The 17,591-nt window shown below is 37.2% G+C and overlaps 1 protein-coding gene across 6 annotated transcripts; it reads left to right on the top strand.

Annotated features, from left to right (window-relative positions):
* Positions 1–821: 821 nt before the first annotated feature.
* LOC109147069 lies at positions 822–16,287 on the top strand. 6 transcript variants are annotated; one of them, XM_019294705.1, is made up of 16 exons: positions 832–859; positions 964–1,139; positions 5,072–6,945; positions 7,042–7,455; positions 8,027–8,340; positions 8,441–8,820; positions 9,775–9,830; positions 9,906–10,013; positions 10,088–11,898; positions 12,116–12,221; positions 12,955–13,135; positions 14,029–14,096; positions 14,182–14,291; positions 14,379–15,218; positions 15,698–15,794; positions 15,941–16,287. In XM_019294705.1, the coding sequence occupies exons 3-16, from the start codon at positions 5,082–5,084 to the stop codon at positions 15,955–15,957; spliced, it is 6,366 nt and encodes a 2,121-aa protein (XP_019150250.1). In that variant the 5' UTR covers positions 832–859; positions 964–1,139; positions 5,072–5,081; the 3' UTR covers positions 15,958–16,287. The 6 variants fall into 6 exon arrangements, with proteins under 6 accessions (XP_019150252.1, XP_019150247.1, XP_019150251.1 ...); XM_019294704.1 differs by having other exon boundaries at positions 839–859; positions 964–1,166; XM_019294707.1 differs by having other exon boundaries at positions 822–1,166; positions 7,048–7,455.
* Positions 16,288–17,591: the final 1,304 nt, after the last annotated feature.

Here is a 17,591-nt window from a genome sequence, read left to right as displayed (position 1 = left end):
ACTCTAGACGAGAATGGATAAAATTCCGTTACTACTACCAATGTTGTCTACAAAGAGATTTTCAATAATGTATAATTCAAGTTATTGATATTATGGTTTTTTATATACAAAGATGACAAAATTGCTATATATCTACATAGAAAATATATCTTCCGTATAAATAATTTCTATAACTGAGTTGCTAGACAACGAGCTTTTTTTTTTTTTTTGAAAGTGCTAGACAACGAGCTAATTAGTCCAATTAATACAAATTATAAACACTGATATATAAAATCTCTAAAGTTGCAACACCGAATGCGTATATCTACACGTTAACTATTAATTGGGCAATTATTTACTCGAATTCAAGTATTGATAACATCAGAAAACATAATCGGTGCAACTCAATTCTTCAATTATATTTTATAATATTCGATGTTATAATTTATACAATTGTATATCGATCTAAATATTTTTAAAATATTATAACAAATTCATTCCGTGCAACGCACGGGCGCAAATACTAGTATAAGAAAACAACATTTTCCTCTACTTTAAAAAAAATATTTTTCTTTGTAAAATATTTTTCACTAACCAAACATCCCTTGACAATTACATAGAAAGTGAATTTGAGAGAGTAAAATTAAAAAATACGCGTACAAATCTCTATGTATTGCCCAAGCATGGGACAACCAACCATAGTGACTTCTACTCTCAATAACCAATGTCATCAAACCACGTCAAAAGATTCCTTCCCGATCTACCCTCTCTCATTCCCATATATTTACTAAAATACCCCAACAGTGTCTATGTTCTTTCTTCAATTCTATCGGTTCACGCAATTCTCTCTCCAAACCTGAAACAGAACTCACACTCACCGGTCTGTTCTACTCTTTCTCTCTCTATATCAGCACTGTGTATCTGTATCTATATTTGTCTCTCATTCTGCTCTTTCTTCGTCTTCTTCAATTTTCTGCTGCGAAGTTTTGAGCTTTAGTTTACGACGTCGTTACGTTATCGGGTTGGTTGGTGGAGCTGAGTTAGGGTTTATCAACAATTCCGAACAAGCCCTATACGGCGTTGTTATGAAGCATCGTGTTGACGGTACCGTTGGGCTTGAGTTGATCAACGGTTAGGATTTCGTCTCCGGATGGAGGGAGGTAGCGTCTCTAGACTTACTTCTTCTGGTACCCTTCATTTCCTCTTTTCCATTGAGCCGTTGCTTAAATTCACTGTAAATCATTTTGTGGTTGCGAATACCTCTTTTTTTTTTTTTGTGTGGTGGTGGTAGTAGTTGAATTTTTTTTTTCTTTCTTGTGCTTATTTCATTTTTCCATTTGGTTTTTGCTGAAGTGGTGTGTCAATTTTGCTGAAGTGGTATGTGTGGTGGTGGTGGTGGAAATGAAGAGAAGTTAGTGAGAATTAGGACTTTCTTGAACTTAATGCTGATATGTTTGAAAAAAGTATACCTTTTTAAGTTGCTGGTGGAAGACAGTGTGTGGTCTTTGAAAATGGAGTAAGTTGGGAATGGATTGAAAAAAGGAATTTCTTAGGGTTAGGTTTGGTTTTTGGTATTACATGTGCTGTTAAGATTGTGGTTGTAATTTCTTCTGCCCAGTATGATTTCACTTGATGTTGTCAAAGGAAGGCTATTTACATGAAATTTACTCTGTTTTGTGGAAATGTTTTGTCCTGGATTTGTGTTTATTGCTGGATATTAATGTTGCTGCCTTAAATGATGAGTAAAGATGTGTTATTGGATTTGTGAACATATCTCAGTTTGGAGATTGAACAGAATAGGACACTGTAAACTAAGATTCCTTTATGTACAGAGCTCTGAGTTTGATCATTTATTACTTTGAGCAATGAAAATATAATGGCAATGGTCATATAAACCTTTGAACATTTGGAGATAATGCAATTTGCCCCCCAAGGAAAAAGCTTTATAGAATCATATGAACTTGTAAAAATAATGCAATTGTACTCCTTTCAGATGTTGACAGCCATTTACCACCGCCTACATGTCCTATAATGTGTAATTTTTTCAAAATTATTGGTCTGATGTGGAAATAAAGTAATTGAGTTTTTTTCATTAGACCTATTATTGAATTCAGGTCCTTGGGTAAAAGTAAAATAATTAAACACATTAAACCAATTTCAATCTTCTCAAACTCGCAACCAATTTCAATCTTCTCAAACTCGCAACCAATTTCTCGACTTCATCTCAAAATCAATAAAAATTAATCCTTTATGGAGGAGTACTGTCCAGCGGCAACAAGGCCATCCCAAAATCTAGCAATTCAAGGCTGAGAAAAGATAACTACATTAGGTTCAATCCAACAAGCTCAAGGGAAAAAAATATAAAGGAACTTAGATAACCAAGAAGAAAAGAGAGGACAATGGATAACAAATTGAAATTAACCTCCATGGATTTGGGCACCAACACTCTATAGATCTCTCAGTATGCATCTTTTAGTTGGGGTGCATGAGAGGTAGCTTCCATCAAGTACATGCTGTCAAAGCCCTTGTTAGGGAAGGACATCAGGTAGCCTCAACCTAGTAACATTGATAGCTAAACTTTATTTTATTGATGTTGGAGCTATGCTGTTAGCTTTCCCTAGGAATTTCTTTGAATTGCTATCTTCTCCTTCCTTTTCCAAATCTAGATGAAGAATAAACGCAATTGGTTTTGCTAGTGAAGAAAGGTCGCCTTGGAGGAAGTTGGCGAAGGAAGGCTACTGGTTGACCCTTTTTTTCCAAAATAAAATCGTTTTTTACCTTTCAAAAGAAAATAATCATTTTAATATTTTGCTTTATTGCTATTGTAGACACTAGATTCTGAATTTATTGAGTATGCAAACCAACTCAAGTACTGAAGTACTCAACTAAAGGTGCCAACTTTAGTGAATATTTGGTAGGGGTGTGAATTGTTCCACATTTTCTATTTTTGTTATCATTTTGTGCTGTCTCCAGAATATTTATGAATTGATTATATTTTTGAAATGAGATTTTGAATTTATTGACCAAACCAAAGATGGCAACATTTTTGGTAGGGTGGCAATTGCTTCACATTTTCTCCTTTTTGCTATTTTTTAATTTTTTTTTTTTTTTTTTGCACTGTGCCCACAATTTTTTATGAAATGATTAGATTTTGGAATGAGATTATGAATTTATTGAGTATGCAAACTAACTCAATCAAAGATGTCAACTTAAGTGAATGTCTTGGAGTGGTGGCAACTGCTCCACATTCTCTCTATTTTGCAATGTACCCACAAATATATGTTGTATTTCAAATCTGCCTTCTGTGTGAAAAGGGTGATTATTGGGACTGTTGGCCACCTGAATTCGGTATTCTTTTTTGCATGTGCCTTGTAACCCACACAGTAATTACTTCACCACCATGCCACTATTCTTATTTTGGTAAATAATCCACTAACTCATAAGTATATTTATATTAATTCCACACATAAATTTTGTCGGTTTTGACTTAACAAGTGATATGAGTCATCTTCACCTTTATATATTAATTTTTTTGATAAGTATCTTTATATTAATTTCTAGAGCATGCACGTTGGATTATTTAATATCCCACATCTTTATGTTATCCATAATGACCTTGTAAATTTAATTTTATAAAAGGAAATTCACGACTAAGAAAATTGATAAGCCTCATAGTTCTTAGTAAATTATAATTTTTTTTCCCGTTCAGATCTTACAGCTCCAATTAACATCTTCAATATGAATGCCATTATAGTTCAAATCATTTATTTTAGTGGTTGTTTTTGTTTTGTAACAAATAGAGTTTCCTATTTTTATGTAGGGAAAATTGCATTTTTTGTCTCAATTGTTTTCCATTTTTAAATGAGATCTCAATTTTTTGCTCAGGTTCTCAATAGTGGGGGTGGGTGTGTGAGAAAGAGGTTTTGGTGATTTTGGTAGTGATGGTGGTGCTGTGATGACAGTGGAGGTGCAGATTTGAGCTCTAGGTGGTGGTGATGGTGGTGGTGGTGGAAAAGATGGGAGGGGGGGGGGGGGGGGTAAGTGGTGTTTTTGAGAAATGTGGCAATTTGAGAGCAGATCTTTTGATTTGGGTGGGATTTGTAGTTTGGGAGTGGAATCTTGTTGAGATAAAAAGTGAGTCCATTGGAAGATGATAGCTTGGTTTGGATCATGTGAGCTTGCCAGTACAGTGGTTTGGAGTGGTAAAGAAGAGGGGATATGTGTAATTACCAAAAATTCCATAAGACTCCATAGGTTCAATTGGGCGTTGGTTGCTTCTATTAGATGGAAAGGCTGAATGACAACTTGTAAAAATTGGACCTCATTTCAGAATGAGGAATATTTGTGGGACCAAACCTTTGATTCTCCCTTTCAGTTTCTTAAATTTTACTATTTCTAGTTGATACACTGCTTTGTACTGCGGAATGTATTGAATCTGCTTAGTTATCAATAAAAAATGGCCTCGAACAATTATGTGGTCTTCCCTTGACCTGTGGAGCATAAATTTGTTGGGATTTTGAAACTCAGACCACTAAAAGTAAAGGACTTTGAATTATTGAGGTGTGAGTGTATGGAAAGAAAGAGATGTTTCAAGTAACCTGAGATTGTTATAATTGGAAAACTTTTTTTTTTTTTTTTTTTTTTTCCTTTTTGCCAACCATTCAGCTTGTAAATTGTAATGACGGATTTGCTCCTCTATGGTTGGAATTGATATATTGTGGAAGTTATGTTAATTGCATTCATTGCAGATCAGGATAACTTAGATTTTATTACTTAATGTTACATTGTCATTGTTAGGTTGGTAAGAACTGGTGGAATGGATTTTATATAGAACTAATAATTTGAATGGGATGAGTTTGAATTTAGCTGGGCTGGATCAATGTTATAATAATAATAATGAAGGTCATTGCAGTTTAGCTGTATAGAGACATTTCTTAATAGTGGAAAGGAAAGACACAAGCTTGAACCTGTTTCCTGAAAAATATGATGGCTGGATTTTAGATGCAGTTAGCGTGTAACATCTTTAAAAATCATTGTGATTGTTTTCCTCGGGTTTGTTAGTTTATTTTATTCTACTTTTTTGTTGTTACAGAGGTACACAGATGGATTATGATGACAATGATTATCAAAGCCAGAATTTTCACATAGTTGGTGACGATAGCTCAAAGGTTTCTTCTGTTTTGTGCCCTTATGCTCTTCCCAAATTTGATTTTGATGAGAGCCTCCAGGGACATTTAAGATTTGACAGCTTAGTTGAAAACGAAGTTTTTCTTGGAATTCCTAGTCAGGAAGACAATCAGTGGATTGAGGAATATTCTCGAGGAAGTAGTGGAATAGAGTTTAGTCCAAGTGCTGCAGAGTCGTGCTCCATCCCTAGGCGAAACAATGTTTGGTCTGAAGCAGCATCATCAGAATCTGTTGAAATGCTGTTAAAATCAGTAATCCAGGAACATAATCTTCCAGTGGATGCTATTATTGAGGAATCAGATGCTGGCAACGAATTGGGTAACTTAAGCCAACAAATAATGGAGCCTAACCTTAGGGAGGATGATAAAGTAGATTACGATAAAGATTCCAATCCAGGTGTACAACCTGATGAGTTTTCTAGGTCAAAAGAGACTACTGGGGCAGAAGTTATCCAAATGGCTTTAGAAACTCAAGTGGTGGAAACATGTGCTTATGAGAACATTGAGAGTAGAGAGAATGATCAGATCATGACTGATGATAGCATACAAATTGAAGTGAAAAACAATGATTCTAATAAAGTAGAAGTTGGCACTTTAGACAATGAAACGGTTAACCAAACTAAAGGAAACCCATCTGCTTCGGGTGTTCAAGTTCAAGGTGAAGAGTGCTCTTCACATACTGTTACTGTAGGGAATTCTAGTGAATGGGATAAACAATCTGGAATTCGTCTTGAAACTACTAGTGGATTACCTAATGATTTCTGTAAAGGAGCAGGGGACAATACCATAGTAAGCGAAGACACTACTATCAATGATGAAAAGTTAAGTGGGGTGGCATTTCAGACTGGTATCCCAGCTGTTAATAAGGATTCCCCTTCTAATGTGACTTCAGAGGTGGTAGGTGTTAACGAAGCTAGAGGTGAAAACAGAATTACTAATTTGGCGGAATCTTCTAGTTTGCTAGAGATTTCGGACCATGATTTGTCCACTGCTGAGGTATGTAAGAAAGATGTACCTTTTGTTGAGCCTCCTAAAGACAATAAGTCTGACATTGTTGCATTGCCCAAAGCAACCAAAATCCAACACCAGTATGATGATTGTAGTATGTTGCAAGATGAGACTTCTGTGGCCTTTAAGAGCACAAGTGCACCTGATGGGCATGTTGCAGAGGTCAGAGATGTTGAAGGCCTAGAGACCTGCTCCAATCTTGAGCTGGAGAAGTGTTCTGCTTTAAATATACCATCTGGCCTGAGCAAGATAGCACAACAGAATACTACTGAGAGTTTTATCTCATCAGATCAAAGGCCTTCATTTGCTAGCTCTGGGGGATTGAGTGAGCCATTTGGACCACAAACTGAAAGCAGCATTGACCAAGGAGGTGAGTGTGACAGTATAATGGAGTCATCCACTTCTGCTGGAATTCTTGAGGAGAGACATGCTACTGAAGATTTGAAAGGTGGAAATGTTTGCGTGGGAGCAGACAAAGTTGTATCAGGGATTGCACACGATCCTTCATCCCTTTCCAAAGCTGAATGTGTGCAGTTATATAGAGAAAACTTACCGTCTGAGGTACCTGTTGATGCATGTAACAGTGATCAAGATAATTCATCTGGTGAGAAAAGGAGAGCTATGTCATGTGCTGTTTTAAGTAATGAGGAAGGTGATAAATCACTTGATTCCCATATAAGGGTCGGATCCTCTTCTACCATTGAAGAGCATAAAGAAGATGTTGAGATTACTTGTGCGCCAGAATTTGGCACTTCAGTACAGAACAAACAAGGTTCTCCTTTTCTACTAATGTAAACATGAATTTCTTGTTTAACCAGCTATATTCACTTGTGACCAGTACTAATTGTTTACCCTTAATGCTTTGTAGCTTCAGCTGTTGAGGTGAAAGATGTAAACTGCTCCTCGCATGACACCATGGATAATGTCAACTCACTTTCTAAACATAGTGATATTCCACCGGTGATGGTTAATCACCCTGAGCAAAAGCCATTGTCAGTAAAGGAGAGCTCAATGCATTTCGGTAACGAGGAAATGAATACTATATGCCCCAAAGAAGCAAGCCCATCAACATTAGGTTCATCTGTTCAAATGATAGTCAAGGCTTCCCATATAACAACTGCTGCTGCTGATGCTGATGCTGGTCAAGACTGCTCCAAAGATTTGAAAATAAGAGGTGTGCAGCATGACTTGACGATGAGAGAGGGAACTTGTGATAAAACCGAAACTATTGAAAAGCATGAGGAAGCGAATAATGATGGCCAAGACTTGCCAAAATTTGGAGGTTAGTCATTTCTGGTTTCTCCATTTGTTTCTAGTTTTCTCACTTAAATTAAAACATTCTCCTTCAAGTCTTCAACTTTTATGCACCTCTTGGTATATGAATTGTCACTTCTACGGTTTGTCTATGTTCTTTATGGAGTAATGAACCATTGCTTTTAACTTTGTGAAATGAAAGGAATGACATACTCTTCTGTCTTCCTTGAGTGATTTATAGCCTGTTCAATTTTTATTCTTATGGGGATTGAAAGACAAGACTCTAAACTAGTAGACTAATTTGTAAACCAGCAGGATTTGATTTGATGCTTGGTTGCATAAAGACTAAAGAGTTGATTTATTAAACTATGAGAATAACATTCTTTTTGGTTCACTGACCTTTTTGTTGGTTAGACACGATTGCATTATTATTAATGCTTCTTTATAGACTCAAATATTACCAGTACGAGAACTGCTTGTATTTTTGCTTTGAGTTACAGTGTTAGTTCAGTACTTAAGGGCTTTTAGTAGTATTGTTCTCTTAATTGGGCTGTTCATGCTGTAGTGTTAATCTGAATTGATTAAAGTGCATCTTGCAGAGATAGGAAGTTCTGTGGAACCTGTTGCTCCTAGTCAAGTTTCTACTTCTATTACCAATTACACACAACCTTTGCAAACAGAGAAGAATAAAGAAGAGTTTGGCAATAGGGCTGCGGTTGAGAGCATCCCAACTCCTCAGGTTACAGATAACTTCGTTGGTAAAGTTCAGTCAATGTGCATGAATTCTGGAGTAAGTGCTTCATCTAAAGAAGAGAGCTTAAATATCAAGGTCACTCCAGTGGCAGGCTCTTCTGAAGTAGAACCCAGCAAGGACATGCAGTCATTTCCCAGTAACAGATCTGAAGTACCAATGGTGCACATTTATCCTTTATCTTTTTGGATTATGTAATATTCCCAGCGAATTATTTTCTACTAATTAGTTTTTTCTTTCTTGATTTTTTTTTCTATTCAAGGTTGGGGAAGAATTACCTCTGATATCTGTTGGAGCAAATGCTGGTAAGGAAAACCCTCAGGTATCTGACCAGATCACGCCTTCTAGAGGCTCAAAAGCTGGTTCTGAGCGTAAAACAAGGGGTGGCTCCAGTAAGACTGGGAGAAAAAGTACTAAGGGAAACCAATTGAAGGAAACCCCTGTCAAAGTCATAGAGAGGAGGGACAAATCACGTGTGGCCAGGGAGAGTAGTGGCACAAAGACCAGTGGTGTTGTTTCCACTCCAACATCCAATCTTCCAGATCTGAACACTTCCACTCAATCTGTATTGTTTCAGCAGCCTTTCACAGATTTACAGCAAGTGCAATTTCGAGCGCAAATCTTCGTTTATGGATCTTTGATGTGAGTCCTTGTTTCTAGTATACAGATTTTCATTTGTAAGATGGCAAGGAAATGGCAGAATATATTAAAAATGAGTATTGAGTAATACGCCCTCCGTCCGATTTTTTAAGGGGTAATTATGTTTAGCTTGATTTTTAAGAAAACAAATAAGATGTGTGTTCTTTTCAAAATTTCCCTTCTAGAAGGAGGTGAAATTGGTCCCACCTAGAAAAGTTAAAAGGAAGAAGGGTAAATTGGAAAAAGTAAAAAGTTAGTGGTGTTTACATTAATAAAGTGGATATTATTTTGGGACAGACTAAAAAGGAAAGTTGGACAAATTAAGTGTGATGAAGGGAGTGTATTTTTGTTTGCTTGCTCTTACACCTGTGAAACATACCCCATATGTTCATGGGTCATTTGTTAGCATCCTGTCTTTCACCCCAGATAACAGGAGCAATGGGTTTTGATGACTTGTTTTCTTCATTGATTCTCTTATGATACTAGAGCATATTAATCTTTGAAATATAATGAAAAAGGATCATATGCTGAAGGTAATATTTATTGAATTGTAGGAATGATTTCAATTCACCTCTTACCCCGAGGTTTCCAACATAGGGTTCTTGTTCCAAAGATGACACCTTATTCCCTTGAGATTCAATTTAGAATTTCTTTTTGGTCTGCTAGAAAAAATATATTAAACTTATTTTCCATAGTGCCCCTTGTTCCCATTACTATTTCTTTTAAGAATAGGAAAGTAATGTATCTTATTGGGGGAAAAATAGGAAAACACACATTTTTTGGTTTGACAAGGGTTCTAAGTGTACTTTTTCTAAACAAGAGGGGGTACACAGGTTAAGGTGAAAAATATCTCTTGATAATTATATATTCTTTGTTGAATCAATTGAAATAAAATCCCCACATAATGCTCTCATTTGGTGTTTGCTATGAGTAAATCTTTTGAAATGGTTATTGCAGTCAAGGTGCAGTACCTGATGAGGCCTGTATGGTTTCAGCCTTTGGGACAACAACAGGTTAGTTTATTGGTTTTTTCCCTCATTTTTTAAAATGTCTTTATTATAGTTGATGTTGGATACATCTCATTACAGATGGAGGGAGGGGCACTTGGGAGGCTGCATGGCGTGCTTGTTTAGAAAGGCATCTTGGGCAGAGATCTCATGCCATCAACACTGAAACACCTGTGCGTTCACGCTCAGGTAGCTATTTCTTTCTGAAATGTTTTGTTTTGTGTAATTCTCTATGCATATTATTCTAAAATTGGGAAATGCAGGTGCAAAGACGCCAGATCAGGCAATCAATCAGGGCTTGCAGCAAAGCAAAGTTCTTTCATCAGCAGCTGCTCGATCAAGCAGCAAGGGTTCTTCTACACCTATAGTCACTCCTATGATACCTCTTTCATCACCTCTTTGGAATATAGCTACCCCCTCCTGTGATAGTCGAGTGTCAAGTAGCGTAGTGAGTGGAGCAGTTGTAGATTATCAGTCATTTTCTTCTTTGAACCCTTACCAGATCCCCCCTGGGCGGAACCTTGCTGGATACACTACCTGGCTATCACAGACCTCTTTACCTGCTCCCTGGGTTGCTTCTACACAAACTGCTGCTTTTGATGTTAGTACGCGCTTTCCTGTTTTGCCTATTACAGAGCCAGTGAAATTGACCCCTGTCAAAGAATCATCCATGGCTGCTTCTGGAGGTACAAAGCACATGCCAACAAATTCCATGGCTCCTAGTGTACTTTCTGGCATCATTGCAGGGAATACTTCCATGATTGACAACAAAAAGGCTCCAGCCTCACCTGCTGATCCGAAATCTAGGAAGAGAAAAAAGCCATCTGTTACTGATGGTCATGGACAGATCTCCTTACCTGTGGCTCCAGCGGAGTTGGTCTCTGCCCCTAGCAGCAGTGGCTATTCATCGAAGAGTGTTGGATTGATCTCATCGGTGGGCAGAAGCCCGTCACAAACATTGTCTGCTCCAGTTGTTAGTAGTCACTTTTCTACATTAGTTGCTGTCACCACTTCTCCTAGCTTTGTGCCTAAGGGAAAATCTGACTTAGTCACTGCTTCCTCTTTACTTGTTGATCACTCCAAAAGAGCAGAGATTAATGTTGTGAGAAGGACTTTAACTCCGGAGGATATTAAAAACGTTGAAGAGGCTAAACTACAAGCTGAGGAGGCATCTGCACATGCTGCTGCAGCACTAGGTCACTTCCAAGGCATATGGATTGAGTTGGATAAACAAAAGAGTTCTAGCTTGATGCCTGATGTTGAGGCTAAGCTAGCGTCTGCTGCTGTTGCTATAGCAGCTGCTGCTTCTGTCGCAAAAGCGGCAGCTGCTGCTGCTAAAGTTGCATCGGATGCTGCTGCACAAGTAAAACGGATTGCTGATGAAGCACTGGTCTCAAGCAAAAGTGTTACAATTGAAAACAGTGCAGTTGCTCTCTCGAACTCCGTAAGCAACTTGGGGAGTGCAACTCCTGCGTCCATATTGAAGAGTGGAGATGGAAACTTTGTTCGTATTGAGGCTATGTCAGCTGCTTCAAGGCATGCTGAAAATTTAATGGCTGTAGTGAAGGCTGCAGAATTGGCTGCTGAAGCAGTATCACATGCTGGAAAAGTTGTAATAGGTGATCCTTTACCCTTGAGTGAATTAGTAAAAGCTGGTCCTGATGGTTTCTGGAAAGTTTCTGAATCCATGTCTCAATCAAAAGATGTAAATGGGGGGAAATCTGGTGTCAACATGGTTGAACAAGGTTCTGATGTTTTTCCTAAGCAATCTGCGGGTCCATCTGTTAAGGCATTACGTGCCCTGAAAGGTGGTTTGTCACCACATCCGGGAGGGACATCTGCTAATACCATAGCAGGGAGTGTCAGGGCTGAAGAGGGCATTTCATCTTCTATTCTACATGCTGATAAGGATATTTGTAGTAACAAGGGCCCTACGACATCAGAATTTAATAAGACCCTTGACATTTCTACTGGGCCAGAAATTGAGTCAAGGTCAACTTCTCTTCTTCATGGTGACTATGGAAACATTGCAAGTTCAATGATAGACAGCATCAAAGAGGGCTGTCTTGTTGAGGTGTGTTTGCACTTGTTGTGACTTATAAGACTGTTAATTTATGTTTTTGTTAACTATTCTGCTCTATTTCCTTTATACTATCACCTTTACCAAGTGCAATGACACATGTTTTAGTTTATCTTGCCCATAATTGTTGTATTAGCTACTGTTTCTCACCAATAGTGTTTCACCAGTGGTAATGCTAGTATTTTCTGTAATTATTTTTCTCTGATAATAGGTACTTAGAGGTAGCGGTGACCTTAAGGCGTGGTTCTCAGCCAATGTATTGAGTTTGAAAGATGGAGCTGCATTCATTTGTTACACTGAACTTCAATCAGATGAAGGTATGACACATTTATGTGATTTGCACTGTAGGTGGATAGCACCAACATGTACTGTGGGAAACTGGTTTAAATATTGTTTTTCATCCTCAGAAGGATCATATAGGAGTAATTTGTCGGCCTATTACAGTCCATCAGGTGATTGGGAGTGGGTATGCTCCTGAAGCCTTTGTCTTTGAGGATGTATGATGACTGTTTCTCTGTGAAACTTTGGTAAAGAAACTTGATAAGCTGGAGTATAAGAGTATTAGTATCGCCAAAGCAACTTTTCTTTTGTTTTGTTTTTTTTGTTTTTTTTTTTTTTTGGTTTTTTGTTTTGCTGTTCTCTAATAAATGAAAATGATAAAAAAAAAAAAAAAAAGAGAGCAAAAATGCTGAACAAGCTTTACGTATATTAATATATGGAATCACTTCTAAGTTTGATAAATGCAGTGGAATCTGGTGCTGATGCTGATATGATCTCCAATTTTACATATAACTGCCAGTCTGATGCCTTGTAACTAGATTTACGAGTGCACTTTCCCACATCCACTTTTGCATTTCATGCAATGCATTAGCCTTCAGAAATAACTCACTGTTGTAGTTCTTGATGGCCAACACATGAGAACTTATATTTTTAAAGATTTGAGTTTTAGCCTGTTGATGCTATTGTTAAGGTTTTGACTTTGGCATTAAAAGACATTTTGCAATATTGTGTTGTTTAAATAATTAAATCTGTTCTCTCCTCTCCTTTCAGGGTCAGGACAGTTAAAGGAGTGGATACCTTTACGTTTAGATGGTGAGGATGTACCTAGCATACGTATCAGCCATCCTATGACTGCTGTTCACCTTGAGGGAGCCCGAAAGAGGCGACGAGCAGCTATGAAGGACTATACTTGGTCTGTCGGTGATCGAGTTGATGCTTGGATGGACAATTGGTAAGTGCACTTATCGTATTTAACGTTTCCCAACTTCAAATCTTATCATTTTCTTCAAATTGTCAGCTTTGGGATTTATGAAGTTCAGTTGATGTAAGAATGCAATATTGAACAATTTTTTATGTCCATCTATTAAACAATTTCTTATTGCTATAATTGATAAGTGCTTTTTTATGTATAAAATAAAACCAATAGAAATTTTATTCTACTAAATTATGGAGTAACACATGAGAAAAAGGTTATTTTGAATTTAATTACTTTTAGTAGAGATCCACACGTGCCTCACCTCAAAGCGCACATACCCAAGAACAGTTCGAGTTGGATCTACCCCCCCTCCCAGACTGTCACACCTTTCTGTTGAGACCATGTTGATGCTATACTTCCATAGCTCACTCATGGTTTAGAAGCAGCGTACTTGTAGTTAAAGCCATAGTAAAATAATTTCTGAAGGATGTGTTTGTTTCCTCGTTTCCTCCTGATTGAATCAAAATTATTCTTGCAGAAGATGCCAAAAGAAATAGTAGTTCTTCCTGATGAAAATGATAGTTTGTCCACCTCAGGTTCTCTAGTATTTTATGTATGTGTTGACTGAATAGTTTAGGTCTTCTGATGTAGACTGAAAACTTGTGTTCCATATGATAAAAAGATATGACATCGGTCATGAAATATCTTTGCCATGACTGCTTGATTCTTAGACAAAGGCATGGTTCTGTGCATATTCCATCCACATACCCTGCATAGCGTGGATGCTTTGCATATAAAGTCTGAACTTTCTGCAATTTTAAGTGTGACCTGCCTAAAAATTATTTCCAGATAGGTGCCATAGATGTCTTAATTGATTTCAATTCATTGTGAATAACTTGTACTCTTTCTACTTATGTATGTTGTTTAAGCTGGAGAGAAGGGATTATTACTGAAAAGAACAAAAAGGACGAAACAATATTGAGTGTTAATTTTCCAGGTATGTTAAATTATATTTTCCCATTTCCAGTTAAACTTTAGTTACAATTGGTCATGTGATGGTTTTCTTTTGGACTTGTTTGCAGCTCGGGGTGATACTGCAGTTGTAAGAGCATGGAACCTCCGTCCAACCCTTATTTGGAAGGATGGGGAGTGGGTTGAATGGTCCACTTCAAGAAACGAGCCTGCTTTTCAGGTATGCATGCACATGGATGCTGTAACGTAGTTTACAACCCAAAAAGCGTCTTTTCCAGATTGACTTGATTGTTAATATGCCTTGCAGGGTGATACCCCAAAGGAGAAGAGAATGAAGTTGGGAAATCCTGCTGGTGAGACCAGCGGAAAGGCCAAGCTCTCAAAAAATATTGATTTGCCAGAACCTGGGACAAACAAAGAACCAAAGTTGCTCCCTTTATCTGATAATGAAAAAATATTTAATGTTGGTAGCAACAAAGATGAGAATAAGCCCAGCACGGTCAGAACAATGAGGTCTGGTTTACAGAAAGAAGGATCCAAAGTTGTTTTTGGCGTGCCTAAGCCCGGAAAGAAGAGGAAGTTTATGGATGTAAGCAAGCATTATGTTTCCAGCTGGGGCATGAAGGACACCACAGCTAATGATTCAGCGAAACTTGCAAAATATGTGATGCCACAAGGTTCAGGAGTTGGTGGATGGAAAAATAATTCTAAAACCAATCCTAAGGAGAAGGAAGTAGCTGAATTTAAATCCAGACCACCTAAATCTAGGAAACCACCCAGTTCAAGCCGGACATCTAAAGATAACTCTTTGACATCAAATCCATCAGCTTCTGGTGATGCTACTTCAACTGACCATGTGGTCAAGGATACTATGAGCTATGACAAGAACGAATCAGCTCAATCGGATTTTGTCAAATGCAATTCCAATGTCGAAGAAGCAGCTGAAGGACACATGCAATTTTCTTCCGAGGATCTTCAAGCTGAGTCCACTAAGAAGGTATCAACATCGACAAACAAATCTGAGAAGGTAAACGCAGGAAATGTTGCTCCTGCCAGTGGGAAATCAACAAAAGTTGAGGTGGACAAGTCAATTCCTGAAGTCACAGAACCCCGGAGGTCAAATCGTAGGATTCAGCCGACATCAAGGGTAGGTCTTGGATCTTCCTAACTTGTTTTTTGATTGGCTGAATCTTGAAGCTTGTGTAGGTGGTAAAAATGAAATAAAATGGGTAGCGTTTTAGTAATTGGTAAAAAAAAAACTAGATGGAAATGATAGAGTTTGTGTGTTCTTGGACAAGCAAGAGATGAGTGAAGGAAAAAGGAATAGGGAAATAGGACAAATGTTTAGGGTATTAGAAAGCATCCAAAAACAATATTGAAACATGAGAATAAAAAAAGAAAACCTCTTGAACCCATTAGAATCTTTACTGGTTCTAGATCTACTAGTTTTCTTGAAACTTTTAACCTATTTTCTGGCCCTTGGCCCTTCAGTTTCTGTTAGTTTGAACCTTTGAGTTGCCCAGTTGGTCTTCATCATTCTAATGCTATATGTCAGTTTACATATTGTCCATTGTGTAAAAACCTTCTGGCTAACTGAACTCTCGTGGGATGCATTGTGGCTTACAGTTACTGGAAGGTTTGCAGAGCTCACTAATCATCCCAAAATTCCCATCTCTGTCCCATGACAAAGGTCACAGAAGCCATCACAGGGGCACATCGAAAGGTATGTTTGGATTTTACATTTATTATTTTCCGAGCATTCTCCTCTCAAGCGTTGGTTTCATACTTTCCTTTGCTTCTCCCCAACCAAAAGAGGGTGGAAGAAACTGAATTTAAGAAGTTTAATTCCAGAATGCACTTTTGTAACAGGTAATAGCCATGGATAATAAGCGCTTTTGGAATAATAATCCCATGCGTCCATAGAACCTCTATCGTCTACAACGATCAGGACGCATAGTTTTGTATATTTGCCTTGAGGTGAAAATTGGAGATGGAAAAAGTTAACTTATTTTATTTTTTTTGTTCTTTTGTGCTTTAGGTGTTGTAAAATTTAGGCAGTAGGTGTTCATAATAGATGTTTACAAAATCATTATGCAATGGCTCGTCTTATCTTACTATTTTAGGGCTGTATATGGAACTTCTCCAAGTAGTTGGATAAATGCTTCAGGAATCTGTTTCAAATGGTTTTTATATTCTAGTCTCTTGAAATTGGATAAGAGCATTTTCAATAGTTGTAGTTTTTGCAGGTGTGATTAGGAAAAAGATGAAAGGGAAGAAAAAAGGAAAAAACAAAAACAAATTTTGAAAAAAAAAAAAAGAGAGAAAAGATTGGCGCGCCCGGTTGGGTGCGAGATTTACGCCAGTGTTTTTTTTTTTTTTTTTTTTTTGTGGCACACAGATCTTACAAAAACTTTGGTTTTTCAGCTAAGACCAAGTATCTTCTCTCTCCTCTATCTTTCTCCTCCATCTAAGTTTGACCTTTTTAAAAATCTACTCAAAATGCATTGATGGGATGCCCTAAGAATTATTAGAAGGTGTTGACTCAAGATGTATGCAACAACACTCTAGAAAAATTTTCTCCTAAAGATTTGGGAAATGTTTTAATCAGCAGTTTGCAATCTCCATTTATTTGTTTTTTATGAATGCTTGCTGCTGCTTGTATGTCTCAAATCTGAGCAGCAAGTGTTATAATAATATTAATATTAATACAAAAGAAGGATCACAGGACCACCGTAGCCGACTATATATATGAGGTTTTTATGAGAACTAGTATCCTCATAAATCTGAGGATCATTCTTATTCATTAAAAAATAGACTTAATTGGATATTAAAACGCCCATGTGCATATTAGGCATTATGATGTGTCTCTATAGTGGCATGCTTAATATGAGCATTTCATAATATGTAGTATGTACATGCTTGTTTTTAATCTCTCAATTAATATCATCTATAGAATTCTATATATATATGATTTTTTTAATTATAATAATTATGGGTAGGGCGAGGATGAGTATCCATGTCCGTATCTCCGACGAATCTCAAAAATCTTTTTCATCTAACTCATTAACAGGGTAAATTGTCATCCTTATTAAGTATTGCCAAAACGGGCTAGCTTGCCAAGAAATCTCCAACTCATCCCGCTTTGTAGTTTATTCACGCCTAGCCCCCATTTTTTTTTTTTAAAAAAAAAAAACAAAACAAAAATAAACCAAAGGGTGATAAGAACGATCATAGAACCACCACATATGATAAAATGGGTAAAATGTATAGTTCCACACTTCTGCTGTAATTAACATTCTGAAATGCCAAAGGGTGTCTTACAAGATGAAGTCAGAAAGTAATAATCAACTTGCATAAGCCAATGGCCCAATGCTGCTCTCCCTTTCTCTCTCTCTCTCTCACTATATATATATATATATATATATATATATATATATATATATATATATATATATATATAGAGGAATCAACTTGCATAGCCAATAGCCAACTTGGAGCACCATTAATGAACCGTAGCTTC

Source organism: Ipomoea nil, unplaced genomic scaffold (assembly GCF_001879475.1).
Source record: "Ipomoea nil cultivar Tokyo-kokei standard unplaced genomic scaffold, Asagao_1.1 scaffold1971, whole genome shotgun sequence".
Classification (NCBI taxonomy): domain Eukaryota; kingdom Viridiplantae; phylum Streptophyta; class Magnoliopsida; order Solanales; family Convolvulaceae; genus Ipomoea; species Ipomoea nil.
Note: the sequence above shows the minus strand (reverse complement) of the source record. Positions and strands in the feature narration are given on the sequence as shown.